The sequence below is a fragment of the Oncorhynchus mykiss genome, chromosome 6 (assembly GCF_013265735.2).
Source record: "Oncorhynchus mykiss isolate Arlee chromosome 6, USDA_OmykA_1.1, whole genome shotgun sequence".
Classification (NCBI taxonomy): Eukaryota; Metazoa; Chordata; class Actinopteri; order Salmoniformes; family Salmonidae; genus Oncorhynchus; species Oncorhynchus mykiss.
The window spans coordinates 31,083,291-31,105,629 of NC_048570.1; the positions used below are offsets into that span (position 1 = coordinate 31,083,291).

General features: G+C 39.4%; 2 protein-coding genes across 2 annotated transcripts in view; one reads left to right on the top strand and one right to left on the bottom strand.

The window, feature by feature from the left end:
* LOC110525730 (LIM domain kinase 2) overlaps positions 1-12,600 on the bottom strand; it is a 37,353-nt gene extending 24,753 nt beyond the window's left edge. The window contains exon 1 of the mRNA XM_036979875.1: positions 12,299-12,600. Coding sequence (XP_036835770.1) covers positions 12,299-12,314 — 16 coding nt within the window. The 5' untranslated portion in view covers positions 12,315-12,600. The remainder of the gene's footprint in view (positions 1-12,298) is intronic.
* Positions 12,601-15,776: 3,176 nt separating this feature from the next.
* The window catches only part of LOC110525731 (sodium- and chloride-dependent GABA transporter ine), a 51,121-nt gene continuing 44,558 nt past the window's right edge, over positions 15,777-22,339 (top strand). The window contains exons 1-2 of the mRNA XM_021606130.2: positions 15,777-16,538; positions 19,606-19,740. Coding sequence (XP_021461805.1) covers positions 16,298-16,538; positions 19,606-19,740 — 376 coding nt within the window. The 5' untranslated portion in view covers positions 15,777-16,297. The remainder of the gene's footprint in view (positions 16,539-19,605; positions 19,741-22,339) is intronic.

The following is a 22,339-nucleotide window of genomic DNA, read 5'->3' on the forward strand; positions in this document are numbered from 1 at the left end:
GACTATTTGACCATTTTTGCACTATTTGACTCATCACATACGCTGCTGCTACTGTTAATTATCTATCCTGTTGCCTAGTCACTTCACCCCTACCTACGCTACATGGCCAAAAGTATGTGGACACCTGCTTGTCGAACATCTCATTCCAAAATCATGAACAATAATATGGATTTGGTCTCCCATTTGCTGCTATAACAGCTACCACTCTTCTGGGAAGGCTTGACACTAGATGTTGGAACATTGCTGCGGGTACTTGTTTGAATTCAGCCAAAATACCATTAATGAGGTCGGGCACTGATGTCAGGCGATTAGGCCTGGCTCGCAGTCGGCATTCTAATTCATCCCAAAGGTGTTCGATGGGGTTGAGGTCAGGGCTTTGTGCAGGCCAGTCAAGGCCAGAAATTGGACAAACTGACTACCGTAATTTCCGGACTATAAGCCGCTACTTTTTTCCCACGCTTTGAACCTCGCGGTTTATACAATGACGCGGCTAATTTATGGATTTTTCCCGCTTTCACAAGATTCATGCCGCCAAAAAACTGAGCACTGTCACATAATGTGACGTAAATCGAGCGCGCTCAAACTTCCCATCATTCTGATTACGGTAGTCATTTTGTCACCCTCATCATGGCAAAGACACGGAGAAATGCATATGATGCAGCTTTCAAGTTGAAGGCGATCGATCTGGCTTTTGGAAAAGGAAATAGAGCTGCTGAGCGTGGAGCATTGTCAAAAAATCCACTATCATCAACGGGTTTCGAAAGGCTGGACTGCTGCGTGTTGAAGGGGGCAGCGATCCAACATCGGATGAAGCAATTCTAAGGCTATTCAACTTCGACACCGAAGGAGATGACTTCAGTGGTTTCAGTGCACAGGAGGAGGAAGATAGTGACCAATGACTTTCTTGGTAGGCTACTGTTTAATTTTTTTTACAAGCCGTGTTTCGTTTAAAGGCTGTGTAAAGTTCATTTGTTTCAATGTACCGGTAGGCACCTGCGGCTTATTTATGTACAAAATACATATTTTTAAATAATTCAGTGGGTGCGGTTTATATTCAGGTGTGCTTAATAGTCCAGCAATTACGGTAGTTGGAAAGGTGACATTCTATGAAGGTGCCACGTTTAAAGTTACTGAGCTCTTCATTTACGGCCATTCTACTGCCAGTGTTTGTCTATTGAGATTGCATGGGTGTGTGCTCAATTTCATACACCTGTCAGCAACGGGTGTGGCTGAAATAGCCAAATTCACTAATCTGAAGGTTGGTCCACATACTTTTGACCACGTAGTATTTATTTACAGTTGAAGTCAGAAGTTTACATACACTTAGGTTGTGGTGCAAAAAGTGCAAATCAATCCCAGAACAACAGCAAAGGACATTGTGAAGATGCTGGAAGAAACAGGTACAAAAGTATCTACAGTGGGGCAAAAAAGTATTTGGTCAGCCACCAATTGTGTAAGTTCTCCCACTTAAAAATATGAGAGAGGCCTGTAATTTTCATCATAGGTACACTTCAACTATGACAGACAAAATAAGAAGCAAAAAATCCAGAAAATCACATTGTAGGATTTTTAATGAATTTATTTGCAAATTATGGTGGAAAATAAGTATTTGGTCACCTACAAACAAGCAAGATTTCTGGCTCACAGACCTGTAACTTCTTCTTTAAGAGGCTCCTCTGTCCTCCACTCGTTACCTGTATTAATGGCACCTGTTTGAACGTGTTATCAGTATAAAATACACCTGTCCACAACCTCAAACAGTCACACTCCAAACTCCACTATGGCCAAGACCAAAGAACTGTCAAAGGACACCAGAAACAAAATTGTAGACCTGCACCAGGCTGGGAAGACTGAATCTGCAATAGGTAAGCAGCTTAGTTTGAAGAAATCAACTGTGGGAGCAATTATTAGGAAATGGAAGACATACAAGACCACTGATAATCTCCCTCGATCTGGTGCTCCACGCAAGATCTCACCCCGTGGGGTCAAAATGATCACAAGAACGGTGAGCAAAAATCCCAGAACCACACGGGGGGGATCTAGTGAAAATCGTTGGAGGGAGTTGAAAGTCCGTGTTGCCCAGCAACAGCCCCAAAACATCACTGCTCTAGAGGAGATCTGCATGGAGGAATGGGCCAAAATACCAGCAACAGCGTGTGAAAACCTTGTGAAGACTTACAGAAAACGTTTGATCTCTATCATTGCCAACAAAGGGTATATAACAAAGTATTGAGATAAGTATTTGGTCAATAACAAAAGTTTATTTTCCACCATAATTTGCAAATAAATTCATAAAAAAATCCTACAATGTGATTTTCTGGATTTTTTGTCTGTCATAGTTGAAGTGTGCCTGTGATGAAAATTACAGGCCTCTCTCATCTTTTTAAGTGGGAGAACTTGCACAATTGGTGGCTGACTAAATAGATTTTTGCCCCACTGTATATCCACAGTAAAACGAGTCCTATATCGACATAACCTGAAAGGCCGCTCAGCAAGGAAGAAGCCACTGCTCCAAAATCACCATAAAAAAGCCAGACTACAGATTGCGGCAGGGTAGCCTAGTGGTTAGAGCGTTGGGCTAGTAACCGGAAGGTTGAAAGTTCAAATCCTCCGAGCTGACAAGGTACAAATCTGTCATTCTGCCCCTGAACAGGCAGTTAAACCCACTGTTCCTTGGCCGTCATTGAAAATAAGAATTTGTTCTTAACTGACTTGCCTAGTTAAATAAAAGGTTAAAAAAGAAAATTGCAACTGCACATGGAGACAAAGATCGTACTTTTTGGAGAAATGTCCTCTGGTCTGATGAAACAAAAATGGAACTGTTTGGCCATAACGACTATCATTATGTTTGGAGGAACAAGGGGGAGGCTTGCAAGCCGAAGAACACCATTCCAACCGTGAAGATTCCAAATAGACAAAGACCCCAAGCATACTTCCAAAGTTGAGGCAAAATGGCTTAAGGACAACAAAGTCAAGGTATTGGAGTGGCCATCACAAAGCCCTGACCTCAATCCCATAGAAAATGTGTGGGTAGAACTGAAAAAGCGTGTGCAAGCAAGGAGGCCTATGAACAAACCTGACTCAGTTACACCAGCTTGGTCAGGAGTAATGGGCCAAAATTCACCCAACTTATTGTGGGAAGCATGTGGAAGGCTACCCGAAACGTTTGACCAAAGTTAAACAATTTAAAAGGCAATGCTACCAAATACTAATTGAGTGGTGTATGTAAACTTCTGACCCGCTGGGAATGTGATGAAAGAAATAAAAGCTGAAATAAAATCACTACTATTATTCTGACAGTTCACATTCTTAAAATAAAGTTGTGATCCTAACTAGAGGTGGACCGACTATGATTTTTCAACGCCGATACCGATAATTGGAGGACCAAAAAAAGCCGATACCGATTAATCGGACGATTTTTAAAAATGTATTTGTAATAATGACAATTACACTAATACTGAATGAACACTTATTTTAGCTTAATATAATACATCAATAAAAATCTATTTAGCCTCAAATAAATAATGAAACATGTTAAATTTGGTTTAAATAATGTACAAAAAGTGTTGGAGAAGAAAGTAAAAGTGCAATATGTGCCATGTAAAAAAGCTAACGTTTAAGTTCCTTGCTCAGAACATGAGAACATATGAAAGCTGGTGGTTCCTTTTAACATGAGTCTTCAATATTCCAAGGTAAGATGTTTTAGGTTGTACTTAATATAGTAGGGGAATAACTACCAAGTCTCAGAGCGAGTGACGTTTGAAACGCTATTAGCGCGCACCCCGCTAACTAGCTAGCCATTTCACATCGGTTACACCAGCCACTAGGCTGATAGGCTTGAGGTCATAAACAGCGCTGTGCTTGCAAAGAGATGCTGGCAAAACGCACAAAAGTGCTGTTTGAATGAATGCTTACGAGCCTGCTGCTGCCTACCATCGCTCAGTCAGACTGCTCTATCAAATCATAGACTTAATTATAACATAACACACAGAAATACGAGGCTTTGGTCAATAATATGGTCGAATCCGGAAACTATAATTTAGAAAACAAAAAGTTTATTATTTCAGTGAAATACGGAACAGTTCGGTATTTTATCTAACGAGTGGCATCCCTAAGTCTAAATATTCTTGTTACATTATTGCACAACCTTCAATGTTATGTCATAGTTACGTAAAATTCTGGCAAATTAGTTTGAAATGAGCCAGGCTGCCCAAACTGTTGCATATACCCTGACTCTGCGTGCAATGAACGCAAGAAGAACAATTTCACCTGGTTAATATTGCCTGCTAACCTGGATTTCTTTTAGCTAAATATGTACTTTGTGTATTGATTTTAAGAAAGGCATTGGTGTTTATGGTTACTTACAGCCGACCAACGATTGTGCTTTTTTTCGCAAATGCGCTTTTGTTAAATCCTCCCCCAGCGTTGCATTGATTATATGCAATGCAGGACACGCTAGATAAACTAGTAGTATCATCAACCATGTGTAGTTATAACTAGTGATTATGATTGTTTTTTATAAGATAAGTTTAATGCTAGCTATCAACTTACCTTGGCTTCTACTGCATCCGTGTAACAGGCAGTCTCCTTGTGGAGTGCAACGAGAGGTAGCTGGTTATAGCTTTGGACTAGTTAACTGTAAGGTTGCAAGATTGGATCCCCCGAGCTGACAAGGTGAAAATCTGTCGTTCTGCCCCTGAACAAGGCAGTTAACCCACCGTTCCTAGGCCGTCAATGAAAATAAGAATGTGTTCTTAACTGACTTGCCTAGTTAAATAAAAAGGTATACAAATAAATAATAAATAAAACGGCAAAATTGGCACCCAAAAATACAGATTTCCGATTGTTATGAAAACTTGAAATCGGACCTAATTAAAATCGGCCATTCCGATTAATCGGTCGACCTCTAATCCTAACTGATATAAGACAGGGAATTTTTACTAGGATTATAATGTCAGGAATTGTGAAAAACTGAGTTTAAATGTATTTGGCTAAGGTGTATGTAAACTTCTGACTTCAACTGTACATACCACCCTCAATAACCTCGTACCCTTGCACATCGACTCGTACCCGTGTTCATAGCCAAGCTATCGGTACTCATTGTGTATTTATTTATCATGCTATTATTTTTCTCTGCATTGTTGGGAAGGGCCTGTAAGTAAGCATCTCACTTAGTCCACACCTGTTGTTTACGAAGCATGTGACAAATAACATTTTATCTACTCTTTTTGCATAGTCACATTTTTCTTAAGGAAATAAGAAGATAGGGAAATATCTGCAATTCTGAGTAATTGCAAATACCATGGTTATAGGGGTACTGTTTTTTTTTTTTTGCTGTGTTTTTCTAATCCACAATGTACAGTGCCTCCAGAAAGTATTCACAGCACTTGACTCTTTCCACATTTTGTTGTGTTAGACTGAATTTAAAATTGATTAAATGTTGATTGTGTCACTGACCTGCCTACACACACACACACACAACCCCATAACGTCAAAGTGGAATGATGATTTTAGATTTTTTTTTACAAAGCTGAAATGTCGAGTCAATAAGTATTCAACCCCTTTGCTATGGCAAGCCTAAATAAGTTCAGGAGTAAACATTTGCTTAACAAGTCATAAAAAGTTGCCTGGACTCACTCTTTGTGCAATAATAATGTTTAACATGATTTTTTGTATGACTACCTCTTCTCTGTACCCCAAGCATACAATTAAGCTGTATGGTCCCTCATTCAAGCAGTGAATTTCAATAACAAAGGCCAGGGAGGTTTTCCAATGCCTTGCAAAGAAGGGCCCCTATTGGTATATGGGTAAAAATAAAAACGCATACATTGAATATCCCTTTGAGCATGGTGAACTTATTAATTACACTTTGGATGGTGTATCAATACACCCAGTCACTATGAAGATACTGGTGTCCTTCCCAACTCAGTTGCCGGAGAGGAAGGAAACAGTTCAGGGATTTCACCATGAGGCCAATGGTGACTTTAAAACATTTAAAATAGTTTAATGGCTTGATAGGAGAAATCTGATAATGGATCAACAACATTGTAGTTACTCCACAATACTCCACAATACTAACCTAAATGATCATCAACTAGATTCAACCATGGGTCTATTTTTTTCTTGAGCGGATGGTCAGGGGGCTGGAACACAATTACAAATCATTTGTAGACTGGAAATTGACTGCAAGAAGTCCAAACATTTATAATATTTGGCATTTATTTTAAAATGTCTTACATTTGTTTACGATCACGTCTCTCTCTTATACGTGGGAATACTTGGGAACAGAATCCCTAAATTAAAATCACTTGGAGCTGATTTCCTGGTGTTTTTACAGTCTTATGTCCCCCCAAAATAATAAATAAATAAAAAATATGAAAACTTGGGGGGCCAAGTACTACCACAAAATTGGGGAACCCTGCTGCAGAGAATAAAAATATTCCAAAACATGCATCCTGATTTTAATAAAGCGTTGAAGTAAAACTGCAAAAAAATGTGGCAAAGAAATGTACTTTATGTCCTTTAGACAAAGTATTGTGTTTGGGACAAATCCAACGCAACACATCACGGCGCACCACTCTTCATATTTTCAACCATGGTGGTGGTTGCATCATGTTATGGGTATGCTTGTCATCGGCAATGACTACAGTTATTTAGGCTAAAAAGTAATGGAATAGAGCTAAGCACATGCAAATTCACCTTCCAGCAGGACAATAACCTAAAACTCGATGACAAATGTACACTGGAGTTGCTGTTCCTGAGTGGCCTAGTTACAGTTTTGACTTAAATCTGCTTCAATGTCTACGGCAAGGATCAACAACCAACTTGACAGAAATGTAATATTTTTTGTTTTTATAATGTGCAAAATGCTCACAGCTGTAATTGCTGCCAAAGGTTATTCTAACTTGTATATTCAAGGGCGTGAAATCTTATGCAAATTAGATATTTCTGTATTTCATTTTCAATACATTTCTTAAAATAAGTTTTCACTTTCTCATTATGAGGTATTGTCTGTAGATGTGAGAATAAATGTTTTACTTGTTTAAAAAAAAAATGTAGGTAGTAACAACAAAATGTGGAATAAGTCAAGATGTATGTATACTTTCTGCAGGCACTGTACATCACATCAATGGAGTGGAATTGAAGAGTGTGGGCGAACTGTACCTCCGACTACATCGTGTCGCAGTCAGTCGATACTTGCAAAAATGTGAATTCTTAAAACGCTTACCGTGTACCCATGTCTGTCCTATTTAAAAGCGTGCATTTCTTTGTTTGCTGAAATCCGTAGTTTGGGATTCATTTTATGTGATCTGTCAAACTATGCCCCATAACCCATTGTTTTCCAATGGAGTAGGAAGTTACGACTTCAAGCTGGCACTACCACTTGTAGTCTTTACTGAAGACTAATATCTTCAGTAGGTCCTACGATTGAGTGTAGTCTGGCCCAGGGTAGCGAAGGTGAACGGCAAGGCACATGAGCGACGAACTGCCCTTGCCGTCTCTGCCTGGCCGGCTCCCTTCTCTCCACTGGGATTCTCTGCCTCTGACCCGATTACGGGTTACTGGCTTACTAGTGCTCTACCATGCCATCCCTAGGAGGGGTGTGTCACTTGAGTGGGTTGAGTTACAGACGGTTTTGCGCCCCCTTGAGCTTGTGCGGTGGAGGAGATTGGTGGTCTGTTGATATCCCTCTAGTGGTGTGGGAGCTGTGCTTGGAAAAGTGGGTGGAGTTATATCCTGCCCGGTTGGCCTTGTCCGGGGGTATCGTCGGACAGGGCCAATGTCTCCTGAACCACCCGTCTCAGTCTCCAGTATCTATGCTGCAATACTCTATGTCCCGGGGGGCAAGGGTTATTAGTCTGTTACATCTGGTGTAATTCTCCTGTCTTCTTTGGTGTCCTGTATGAATTTAAGTATGCTCCCTAGGATTATGCCTCAGGAATACCTGGCCTGATGACTCCTGGCTGTCCCCAGTCCACTTGGTCGTGCAGCGACTCCAATTTCAACTGTTCTGCCTGCGGCTAGGGAACCCTGACCTGTTCACCGGACATGCTACCTTGTCCCGAACCGGCTGTTTTCGACTCTTTACCGCACCTGCTGTCTCGAACTCTCAATGCTCAGCTATAAAAAGCAAACTGATATTTACTCCTGAGGTACTGACCTGTTGCACCCTCTACAACCACAGTGATTCTTTGACCCTGCTGTTCATCTATGAATGTTTGAACATCTTGATAACAATCTGGCCTTAATGGCCATTTACTCTAATAATCTCCAACCGGCACAGCCAGAAGAGGACTGGCCACCCTTCAGAGCCTGGTTCCTCTCTAGGTTTCTTCCTAGGTTCCTGCCGTTTTAGGGAGATTTTCCTAGCCACCATGCTTCTACATCTGCATTGCTTGCTGTTTGGGGTTTTAGGCTGGGTTTCTGTATAGCATTTTGTGACATCTGCAGATGTAAAAAGGGCTTTATAAATACATTTGATTGATTGATTGATACTTGTACCTGTGCTTGCCCTGATTGTTAGAGTTGTCAGTTGGATTTGACAGAGATCCCAAAAATGGAACCTTGGCAGAGGTTCAGAAAATTATACTTTTATCAAAAACCACAAATTTCATTAAACAAACAAAGGCGTGCCTTTACACTGGACAAACGTTGGTACACGGAAAGAGTTTAAGAATCGTCTGACAGCGACTCGATGTAGTTGGGTGTACAGTTCGCCCAGACTCGTCGCACCTCACCTCCATTGATGTGATGTACATCGTGGAGTTGAGAAACTCCGCTACTGTTTTTGTAGAACATAGGGTGACACAGGCTGTTTACATTATAAAGTTAAGGCTATAAGTGATTCTCAAGTAACAAGGAAAACTTTCAGACAAGCCTGCGTATCATTCTTAAACAAGATATTTAATTGAGCTTTTCCCAAAGTTTTGTTCTCACAAAAGCCTGCACTCACAACGCTTCCATTCCAATAGAGAGCAATAGTAATGCCGTCTTTTTGTAGGCACTAACTCCGCCATGGCTCGCTGGCCAAAGCTTATGGGGAAATTAATCAATTTTGGGGGGATAAACGCCGAAAATAAGGTCTGTGGTAAACACAGGCTTAGGAGATCTTATACGTTTTGTTTTAGGAGATAATCATCATCAGCTGAAGTAAAATGTATTTAAAAAAGCATTTATGTAAACAAAACAAGCACATAAAGGCTTCATAAAGGTAATGTTAACTTACTGAAGAGATCTCCTAAGCCTGTGTTAACCTCAGACCTCATTAATTTCCCCCATAGGATTGGCTGAACGAACCAGGAGTAACTCGTTTCCGGTTTTTAGGACTACAAGCTGGGATGAAATCATTACACATATTCTGTTGCAAAGCTTCATCTGTTGCAAAACATTTTGCAACAGAAACCGTTTACGCATTAAAACTTGTTATGGCTGTGTCATCAACAACCGCTGAATAGCATAGCGCTACATACAATAAATATTACTATAAATATTTATATTCATGAAATCACAAGTGCAATATAGGAAAACACAGTTTAGTATTTTGTTAATCCACGTGTAAATCATGTAAATATGCTTTACAGCGAAAGCAATCCAAGCGTTTGTGTAAGTTTATCAATCGCACGATAAAACATTAAGTACACTTAGCATCAGGTAGCTCGGTCACGAAAATCAGAAAAGCAATCAAATTAATTGTTTACCTTTGATGAGCTTCGGATGTTTTCACTCACGAGACTCCCAGTTACACAACAAATGTTCCTTTTGTTCCATAAAGATTATTTTTAGATCCAAAATACCTCTGTCTGTTTGTCGCATTATGTTCAGAAATCCACAGGAAAGAGCAGACACGACAACGCAGACAAATTCCAAATAGTTTCCATAATGTCCACAGAAACATGTCAAACGTTTTTTATAATCAATCCTCAGGTTGTTTTTATAATATATAATCGATAATATATCAACCGCAAATGTCTTTCACAGTAGGTGAGGGAAAAGCAATACCTATCCAAACTCTGTTGCGCGAGCAAAACTCACGTGACCACTTGACGCGATGTTATCGTTCTGGCTCATTTTTCAAAATAAAAGCCTGAAACTATGTCTGAAGACTGTTGACACCTTGAGGAAGTGATAGGAAAAGGAATCTGGTTCATATGCCTTTAAATGGAGCAAAGGGAGGCTATGGAACATGGAGTTTTCAAAATAGAAGCCACTTCCTGCTTTGATTTTCCTCAGGGTTTCGCCTGCAATATCAGTTCTGTTATACTCACAGACAATATTTTGACAGTTTTGGAAACTTTAGAGTGTTTTCTATCCAATACTAATAATAATATGCATACATTAGCAACTGAGACTGAGGATCTGGCCATTTACAATGGGCACCTTTTCATCCAAGCTACTCAATACTGCCCCTGTAGCCATAAAAAGTGTTTTATTTATTTTTTTATCGAATTTAGCAGATGCTCTTATCCAGAGCGACTTACAATGGCGCTTGCAACGCCAGGGTTGTGAGTGCATACATTGTCATACTTTTTCATACTGGTCCCCCATGGGAATCAAACCCACAACCCTGGCGTTGCAAGTGCCATGCTCTACCAACCGAGCCACACGGGACCTACTCCAAATGTAAAACGCAAACAAGAGTTTTTATTGGACAAATTCAGGTAAGTCCCTCCCTGTTTCCTCTGTTTGCTTCTTAAAAATGTTTATGTAATGAATACACCCCTAGCAAGCTCTATGCAAAGAATATGGTGTGAAAACTGGGGGATTTAGAAATGAGTGGGCGTGTTCGAGCAGCTCACTTTTGTCAAGTCGGTGACCTTTCAAAGTATGTTGCATTATGGGGATAAATATTGTCGACTGCATGAACTTTATAACAACCATGTGATCAATGGTCATGAAGTCGACTGCAATTTTCTGCAGTTGCCCCTCACCAGCTGCAATTTGCAGCCATCACCTGCATTGTGGGAGGCAATAACTGTCAACCAATCATTCAAGTGTTTTTGTTTGACCCACGCGAACAGGACGTGACTGAAACAGGAAGCAACTTTGCCGCAATGTATACAGTGTACAAATGATTGATATTTGAGTCCCTCTCTCCCTAATTGATAGTACAATGTACACACATATTTATAGTGTTTGGAGACATTTCAAAATTACAAAGAAAAGATTAATCAACAATGGCAACACTGCCATGTTGCACTGAGCCTTGCTGTTGATAAACCAATCAGTGTCCGACTTTCGGCAGTCACAGATGTACCTACCTCAACTCCACTCCTCGACTTTCATCTGAAGTAGGTTGCTTCCAATTAGGTATATAAAACATGTATTGGCCATTGAGATACTTTGAAGCCACCGGTTGGCAATAATGGCACTCCCCAGTAGGAGCAGTACTCCATAGGAATTATACAGTATTTCAATTAAATGCTTCAAGGACAAATTACATTAATTTAAGTTTTTGTTGTTGACAGTAACATTAGTAATCTCAATTTTTTTTACTTTAAAGTAAAATGTTTACATATTTTGTATTTTTTAGCTCACATAATATCATTTAAAAGTATGCATTATGGTGTCTAATAGAATAAATGTGGCAAAAACAAATGTAGATATTAATAAATGGATTTCTATAGATTCCAAAATATGTTTTACAATGGTGGGGGAGTGCCAAAGTGGAGGCAAGGTGGCTTCAACACAGCGCCCCCATCATTAATTCTAGTGTATATGTAAAGGATTGGTTGCTTCAGCTTTACCACTCAAACAAGCCCAATGAATCCAAGAAGCTAAATTCAAGTTTGAGTAAAATCTTATTTCTTCATATTTCAACAGTTTACAGCAGGTATAAAACGTGCAGCAAAATTCTAGCTCCCTCAACAATGCAGTAGCCTACATTAATCAATAACAGAAAAGTACAAAATAACAAGTAAGTATGCACAGTAATAATTGACTATATTTACAAATATAAAGTGGGTAGTGAATTGGACTCGCAGTAGAATACATAGTATAAGTCAACATAATCAGCTGAACTTTGATGGCAGAGTCATTGCCGTAGTTAGAAAGTAACTGTGTATGTCCCGATGATCAGATACATTGCAGCAAGTTCTCATTTGACATAAACACTATCTAGTCGAAAATTGACCAAGTCCAGAAAATAGTGCGTCCCCCCTACTGGATGTAACTTGGGCTTCCCTTTACACACCAAATATTGTTGATATATAACAATATATATTTTTAAATCCACATTGTTATCCACATGTAGGCTAAGCAAATTAACAATTTAATGGGAAAAAAAGTTTAGACCGCTCACCTTCCAGTTCCTCCATATAGCTAATTTCTGTGTGTCGTCGATTTTTTTTCTTCTCAGGAAGTTCTCATCGTGATCCAGCATGAGTTACAATGGGGTGTTTTCATTCTACACATCCAAAAATCTTAAAATCCAGTTCTTGGGAAATTGTCCGCTAAATCCCGTCACATTTTCCACGGAAGGTTAATATCCCAGCTCAGTTTTGCAGTAGCCTAACTTTGTTAGCAGGATAAATGACGTCATGCAGTTTAAATTCCTGAACGGAGACCGGAACGAATCAAACAGCAACACCTGGAACAGGAGAAAATAATTGGAGAGCCCACAGGCACTACTGCACTGAAACGGGAGCACCATCTACTGTCAAAAAGTAGGGATCTCACTTTATTTCTCCACACAGGATAGCTACTATTCTACGGTTTGGTGGAGTGGATACCTGTCAAAAGTTTTAGGACACCTACTCATTCAAGGGGTTCTCTTTATTTTTTATATTTTCTACATTGTAGAAATGATAGTGAAGACATCACAACTATGAAATAACACATATAGAATTATGTAGTAACCAAAAAAAAGTGTTAAACAAATCAAAATATATTTCAAATAGCCACCCTTTGCTTTGATGACAGCTTTGCACACTCTTGGCATTCCCTCAACCCAAGCAAGTCTCTACATGATTCCATATGTGTTATTTCATACAATGTCGAAAATAGTACAAACATAGAAAACCCCTTGAAAGAGTAGGTGTTCTAAAACTTTTGACCAGCAGTATACCTGCGCCCAGCTTTTCATAAGTTATCTTAAGTTAGGCCCTAATCTCTGGATTTCATGACTGGGCAAGGGCGCAGCCATAGGTGGGCCTAGTCCCACACACTTGGGAACCAGGCCCAGCCAATCAGAATGAGTTTTTTCCCCCACAAAAGAGCTTTATTACAGACAGAAATATGCCTCAGCTCCCTCTCAGACGATCCCGGAGGTGAAGAAGCTGGATGTGGAGATCCTGGGGCTGTGGTTGTGAGGCAGGTTGGATGCACTGCCAAATTCTCTAAAACAACATAGAGAAACGAACATTCAATTATTTGGCAACAGCTCTGGTGGACATTCCTGCAGTCAGCATGCCAATTGCACACTCCCTCAAAACTTGAGATATCTGTGGTATTGTGTTGTGTGACAAACTGCACATTTTAAAGTGTTATTTTATTATCCCCGGCATAAGGTGCAACTGTGTAATGATCATGCTGTTTAATCAGCTTCTTGATATGCCACACCTGCCTGGTGGATGGATTATCTTGGCAAAGGAGAAATGCTCACTAACAGGGATGTAAACATTTGAGAAAAATAAGCTTTTTATGCATAAAGTACATTTCTGGGATATTTTATTTCAGTTCATGAAACATGGGACCAACACTTTACATGTTGCGTTTATATTTTTGTTCAGTATATCTGGATTTCGCCTATCAGATAGGATTAAAGGCATAGAAATAGAATGAATAGAACAGGAGTCCCCATTCAAGTAAATTATTTGTCCGTTCATTTTTTAATGCATTTATTCCTCTAGATAGAGTACAGTATATACATAGGAGATGAGTAATGTAGGGTATGTAAACATTATATAAAGTGGCATTGTTTAAAGTGGCCAGTGATACATTTATTACATCCAATGTTTAATTATTAAAGTGGCTAGATATTTGAGTCAGTATGTTGGCAGCAGCCACTCAATGTTAGTGATGGCTGTTTAACAGTCTGATGGCCTTGAGATATAAGCTGTTTTTCAGTCTCTCGGTCCCAGCGTTGATGCACCTGTACTGACCTCGCCTTCTGGATGATAGCGGAGTGAACAGGCAGTGGCTCGGGTGGTTGTTGTCCTTGATGATCTTTTTGGCCTTTCTGTGACACCGGGTAGTGTAGGTGTCCTGGAGGGCAGGCAGTTTGCCCTCGGTGATGTGTTGTGCAGACCTCACTATCCTCTGGAGAGCCTACGGTTGTGGGCGGAGCAGTTGCCGTACCAGGCGGTGATACAGCCTGACAGGATGCTCTCGATTGTGCATCTGTAAAAGTTTTATAGGTATTATGACGTGTCCGCTGTGGCGGACTTTAATATTGCTCAGCAGCGACTCAAACTTTGCATATGTTTCTGATTAATAAACAAAGCCATACTGGTGGGTGGTACCAATCAAATAAAACCCAGCCTTCAATTAAACATAGGCGAAAAATTATTTATACGTAATTTCATAAGACACATCATTGGCACAATTTTGCATGAAGCAGGTAGTTCGGTTTTGCCACTTTAAGCCCAAATATATCATACTTTGACTAAAACGCTAACTTATTGACTTACATCATTGTGCAACATCATGGGTAAGCTCTGGCCATCTTTCAACTCGAAAAAGTGGATTTCTAATGTTGTGGGCGTTTAAACTCTCCCAGTTTATATGTCCCACTCTTTCTGAACTCACCCTATATTGAAATCTAAAACCACAAGATCTCTTTGTTTCTGGGCACTACTGATAATTGATTTCCTTAGATATTGAGGCTTGTTCCTCCAAATAAAATTATTAAGAATCGCATCTAAATCCTTTACAAGTCAAGTGATAATGAAAGATAATCAACTAAAAAGGTTTGATTTGAGTGTTTACACAGGCAGCCCAATTCTGATATTTTTTTCCCCTAATTGGTCTTTTGACCAAACACATGCAATCTTTTCACGTCTGCGCTTTTTAGAGATTATCTTATTTGTTAAAAGACCAATTAGTGAAAAAAAATGGGTCTGCCTGTATGAACGCAGCCTTTAAAACAGTGACGTCAGACATCGCACCAATGATTTATATTTACACTTGATGATATATGGGGCACTGTTTTGAAGCCCCTGCGCCTCCATCTTGGCACTCCCTCACTGTCGTAAAACACATTTTGGAGCTATAGAAATGCATTTATTAATGTCTCAATTCGTTTCTGCCACGTTTTATTATATTAAAGACCCCTTAATGCATACTTTTAAATTATATAATGTGAGCTAAACATAAAAATAAAACCTGAAAAAATAGATAAAAACCTTTCCCCTAAAGTATAATTATTAGAGACTACTAATGTTACGGTCGTCCCCACTACAACAAAATAAAAACTGAATATAATTTTGTAAATACATGTGACACTTAATTGAAATACTGTGGAATTTCATTCATTCTTAGGAGGACTGCGCCTACAGGGTAGAGCCAACATGGCCGACCGGTGGCTTCAGAGCCTGTCAATGGCCAATACATAGCATCGGCAATCCAGGGATTATATACATAATTGCGTCACACTCGACTCAAACCAAATATTAACCTTAACCACACTGCTAACTTTATGCCTAACCCTAACCTTAAATTAAGACCATTTTTGTGTTCATTCATATTGACTGCCAATTTGTAGTTTGTGGCTGTGGTAACTAGTGGAAACCCCACAACAAGGGCATCGCTAGGAAACTACGGCACGTAGGGGCGGGTTCCCGATTTTTTTTTATGACAGTACATAAGCAGGTAGAATGAACATTTTTAGGTCAATGTTTCGGTGGGTTCATTGAGGTATAATAAGAACGGGTAGGTTACCGGGAGTTTAGTGCATATTATCCTGCATGTGAATTGATGGTAAATCGGGGCATTAGTTGTGATATGTCAGGCAGTCGTCGAATGAGGTATCATCTGATGCCTACAGTAAGATAGCGCACGTTGTAGGCTAAAGCTAGTATACCAATATAATTGTGTTTCATAAGGGAATTGAGTTGTCCAGATTGTCTGTAGCCTATTTGGTTTAGACATTTTACTCGTGCGCCTATTATATATTTCCTGCTATAGGCTTTGTTCATAATATTCAGTATTATCCTACTGATTTATTCTATTATAAAGGTTCTCGTCACATTTAGCCTATTGATTAAGCTGAAACTTCGACTGTTATCTGTTAGTAAGTGGCATAGTAGCCCATAACTTAATTGAAATTGTTGGTGAGAGTCAAGACTATTACACTTTTACAATGGGAGTGGGGTCCGAAAAGACATCATCCACCACCAAGGGAGTCTACAAAGAGGAGACTGATATTGCCTCGAAAGCACCCTTAAACGTGAATGCTATGTTATCAAAGAAAGTGGGGCACGCGACAGCAGAAAGGGCCACCTGGGGTCGCCGCCTTGAGTTCGTCCTCGCGTCAGTGGGGTACGCGGTGGGACTTGGGAACGTGTGGCGCTTTCCATACCTCTGCTACAGGAGCGGTGGAGGTAAGCATGTATATGTGGAAGTATACATCCAGAAAGATTTTTCGGTTTGTTTAATTTAGAAACGAGTGTAATTACTGAGCACAGTCACATGAAGTTTGCAATCCTGTTTGTTGCATTTTTTTTTATTGCAACATACACATGATAAGTGCAGTAAAATGTGTTGTTGTCAGCCATAGTAGTATAGAACCCCTGGAGCAAATTACGGTTAAGTGCCTTGCTCAAGGGCACATCAACAGACTTTTCACTTTGTAGGCTCGGGGCTTTCAAACTGGCGACCTTTTGGTTACTGGACCAACATTCTAACTGCTAGTCTACCTGCCAACAGGTATGATCAATCTGTGATGTAGCCTACATAAACTTTACTTGTGGTGTATGTGCCTTTTGGTTGAACAATAGCCTTACTAATTAAAAAAGGAGAAGCCTTTTCACACTGCAATAACAAGGTTGCTTTCAGAATAAAGATAATGTGTTCATTTATGTTAGATGTTTGTTTCTTGAAGATGTATGACATTTTGCTTACTTGCTGATTTTAATCTTACTTGCTGATTTTAATCTTACTTGCATGCCTTTTATAGAATATAGGAAGGATTGAGCCAAATGATGCCATATGGATTCTGTTTTTAATAAAATGTTGAAACTTGGATCTCAGGGATTCTGTCTGCCACATCCTCTGAAATACACCACAAAGGAAGACTTTCAGGTTGAGATTAACGTCAAGATGTTATGAATATAAACTGGACTTCTTGAAGGAGCCAGGAGCCACACTACTAGTTTTGCTGGGACTGTCTTGGAGTGGGCTAAGTGGGGAGGGGGAAACTGAAAACAAGCTGTTATTGGCAGAGGTTTTGAACTCTTGTTTGTATTGTTCTATTAAGGAATTATCACGAGGCAGGCAAAAACTCTATCCCAAACTCTATCTTTTCGAACAGCTCTTACACTAAAATTATATGATCATTCTCACAGTGTTATTCAAACCACATAGGTGGAAATAAATATATATATATCATAGGAAAATCACATTTTTGACTGCACTGGTCCTTTATTGTTGCATCATCATCATCATGACTTTGCATTGCCTTGGCTTACAGCACCGCTGAGATCTAGGCATGTGTGACTCGGAAAAACATCAGACCTTCCCAAGCAACAGACATGGATGATTATGTGTTCTGTTGTATTTCCTCGTTAGACTTGCCTAGTTAAATACAGGTTAAATAAAATAAATACAAATAGTTTACTTCTTCTCCTGTTTTGCCACGGACCTCACTGTATAACAGAAATGTGCTACCTTGACAGATACCATCACACTGGTTTGCTCAGGCACTTAGAAGGCACTCAATTCATCTGGCATTCATTCACATCCCTGGTTTATGTAGCAGACATAAATTGGATTTATAATCTCGTGGGGGAATTGCCTCTTGGTCTAATGGTCAAGATGTATGTTTCTCCTGTGAGGAACCAGGGTTCAAATCCTGTCTGTGACAACTACAATAAGGGGTCTGCATCTCATTCCCTCACCCGAGAGCTTAAAACAAGTATAAGGACATTTCTAGTTGTAGTTTAGGGAATTAAGACTGTCTTGATTTTATTACAGTAAGACACACCATGTGTTGCCTATTCATCCTCCTTGGTGTTAAGCTATCTGTCATGGTAATTACCATATATGACCGTTTCCTGGGCTAGCAGTCCAGACCTCTATCCAGTTACTGAGATAGGGTGGATCTGCTATGTAAACGGAGATGCTGTATTGGTGGTAGTAGTAGACAATAGTTGATGGTGCACTACCTGGGTCGAGTTTCAATTGAATTTAACCAACATTGAGAGTTCATTGTTTCTTGGGCCTCAGGCCTTGAAAAATACAAAATTCAACTGATTGAAAGTATAAGGGGATATCAGTGAGAAATGCCGTGGTCAAGGCTTCGACGGCGCCAGTGCAATGAGTGGAGCTTACTCAGGTGTTCAAAAGCGCATATCACGGGCCTCCTTTGCTCTGACATGCACTGCCAACTGTGGGACCTTATATAGACTGATGGGTGCCTTTCCAAATCATGTCCAATCAATTGAATTTACCACAGGTGGATTCCAAGTTGTAGAAACATCTCAAGGATGATCAATGGAAACAGGATGTACCTGAGCTCAATTTCGAGATTCATAGCAAAGGGTCTGAATACTTAAATAAGGTATTTGTTTTTATTTTTGTATAAATTTGCAAAAATGTCTAAACCTGTTTTCACTTTGTCATTATGGGGTACTGTGTGTAGATTGATGAGGGGAAAAAAATAATTGAATCAATTTTAGAATAAGGCTGTAAGGTAACAAAATGTGGATAAAGAGAAGGGGTCTTAATACTTTCCAAAGCCGCTGTATCTTGGCACGCATCATTCAAGACTAAGTTTAAGTTGTGTGCAGCGCAATTGACCTACAGGCCGTAGGGAAAACATTTGCACACAATAAAGGAGGACTTCAGGAGACCGGGGAGTCTCTCTTGTTGGATTTAATTTGATTTAATTGAATTTACCTTGAATATTGCAGCCCATTTGTGTTGGCCATTAGCCAGACAAAATTCGCCGAGTTCAACAAGAAATAATGGCTGAATTTATCCTCAAGCCGAATACTTTTTTTTTCTTGCTGTTTGGTTGTGTGTTTCATGTGTCATTTAAAAAAAGTGTATAAATAGCAGCCAAATACAGTATATAGCTATAGATTGTACACACGCACAACAACTTTCTATACACGCTGGGAGGTAGCGTGAGGACGACTCATGTCATGCAGGTTCAAGTAGCCTATACAGGACAGTTGTATATTAAAATAAAAATATATATTGGTAGCTGATTAGTATGTTGCATCAGACATTTATTTTACAATCAGCAATGTTTGAATTTCCAACATATGTTATTGCCACCAGCCAGCAATTTGTGACACTGTGTATAGCTTTGTGAAATGTTAGGTTTAACAAACTCCGGCCTTGCGGGGGTCCAGAAAAACTGCAAATTAAACAAGACATTTATTGTTTATCTTGAACACTTCTTGTTTTACTAATCTATTTGGCTCCATATCTCCCTTCGTTTAGGTGCCTTTCTCATTCCTTACTTTCTCATGCTGTTTCTGTGTGGCATCCCCCTTCTCTTCATGGAGTTTGCTATTGGGCAGTACACCCGTCTGGGACCGGTGCATGCTCTAGCCACAATCTGCCCCTTGTTCAAAGGTGAGTATTATCCACAGGCCTATGGTTCCCAAGCCTCACATGTTTAGCCTTTATCCACCATTTTCTGTTGGTTTTAGCCAACCTGGAAGAGTCCAGCAAAGAGACAATGATATTTTAATGAGCGCATATGTACAGTAGGCCTACTTGGCACGGGTAAAGGGATTAACATGTGGAGGTTCAGGTTGCTCCTTTGTTCAAAAGGGGAAGGGTTTAATAAACTGTTATCAGGTTCCGGTGTTACTCGACAATGTCATATGACTCAAAATTGGCTTTAAACAATAGTCTACATCTTTGTTGACATGTTATTAATTATTTAGACATTACACATGAATAGCCTATTGGGTTTATACTAGGTGTTCGCAGAATAAAATAATAATAGAAGGATTTATGCAATTAACTGCCACTCATAAGTATTTACACTATACCACCCATGCAATCATTTTGCACCATTACTTTCACCCTTAAGTGTTCTTCACTAATTCACTTATTTTTTCAAAAACAAGGTGCACCCTGTTGTTTAGCTTTAATTTAAGCTCTCCTTCCCACGTTAGAGACTCCTGCCCACGTGCTACAAGTTATAAAAGGAATGGCCTTTGTACAAACAGTCCTTTATAAATAAGATTGTTTCTTAAAAGCTGTGCTTGTTCACAGCTTGTTTCTTTTGTGTGTTTTTTTCATCTGTCACATGTTCAGTTTCATACCTACTGTTCATGGGTAACACTACATGTGTCATACATAAGCTTTCCAGTACACGTAGTGCCTGATGGATTATTTTTAAATGAACTATTTCCAAATATCATTATTAGTATGGACAAAGCCTAAATCATTGTTGTAACTTGTTATGGAGGTTTATCACACATCATAATGTTATACGTTTTTCTTTTGTTGTTAACGTTGATCTGCAAATGTGACGCAATACAGAGTAAAATCCACATTTGTGAGAGTTTTTTTCATCCGTGACAATTAACTGTTGGCCAGTCTTCTTTCCATCTAGTTAAATAGTACACTGACATGATGTTTGCCCCATTTTGGCTTCACTTCACAGTGAAAGGAGTGATCCTACAATGTGGGCCTAATTAGTTCAAAAGGAAACCTGTCGTGTGTGTGTGTACTTATGCCCAGTTTGGTTTGGTATTATAAGGGGATGTGCTGATAAACAGGAATCCAAGTGCACAGGTTAAAAAACATAGAATTAACCTTCCCACTGGGCACAAACTGCCCAAACTATACGTTGACAAACTTAGATTGCACGTTGACAAATTAAGTGGAAAATACATTGGATTTGAAAAAAGTAATCAACTGTTTTGAGGGTGACATTTTAACTACAGGATTATGTCATCATGGTAATCAAGTTTCTACAAAGACAAACCTTGTATAAAATATGTTGAATCTGTACCTTAAAACAAAGTACTGGAGAATTGATTTGTCTACAGCTACCCTCTGGTCTCCTATCAAGGGTTTTAACCAAGCCCAGCCCTGCTTAGCTATGATATTTTTCACTGACTATTACCAATGTGCTATTTTTACAAGGAGTAGGTCTAACAGAGCAAAATAATCATCAATGATGCCATTTAGGCCTATAGAACCTTTGCAAAGTCATCAACAGCTATTGTTTGAATTCAACGCAGAATTCAACAAACAAAAGGCCTAGCGAAATGTAATGATATTTAGGGCTCGATTCAATCTAAATATCAGGTATCACTGAAGCGTTACAGATTTCCCAATTTTACATTTCCAATGTAGCCTACTTACAGTGTCTTCAGAACGTATTCATACCCCTTGACTTATTCCACATTTTTTCTTACAGCCAAATTCTTCATGCTCTGTCAAATGTATTATTGATCATAGCTAGACAAAAATTTTCAGGTCTTGCTGTAGATTTAAGTCAGAACTGTACCTCGGCCACTCAGGAACATTCACTGTCTTCTTGGTAAGCAACTCCTGTGTAGATTTAGCCTTGTATTTTGGGTTTCCAGTGTCTGGTGGAAAGCAGACGGAACCAGGTATTTGGTTTCTTTTTTTTATCCTGAAAAATTATTACAAGCATGCCCATAACGTGATGCAACCACCACTATGCTTGAAAATATGGAGAGTAATGTGTTGTATTGGATTTGCCCCCAAACATAACACTTTGTATTCAGGACAAAAAGTCAATTGCTTTGCCACATTTTTTGCAGTATTACATTATTGCCTTGTTGCAAACAGGATGCTTGTTTTTGAATATTTTTATTCTGTACAGGAGTACCTACAATGTTGATCCATCCTCAGTTTTCTCCCTCATGGTGAAATCCCTGAGTGGTTTCCTTTCTCTCTGGCAATTGAGTTAGGAAGGACGCCTGTATCTTTTGTTGTGACTGGTTGTATTGATACACCATCCAAAGTGTAATGAATAACTTCACCATCCTCAAAGGGATATTCAATGTCTGCTTTTTAATTAAAACATTTATTAAAACATCTACCAATGGGTGCCCTTCTCTGCAAGGCATTTGATAACCTCTGTGGTCTTTGTGATTGAATCAGTTTTTGACATTCACTGCTTGACTGAGGGACCTTACAATTATCTGTATGTGTGAGGTACAGAGATGAGGTAGTCATTAAA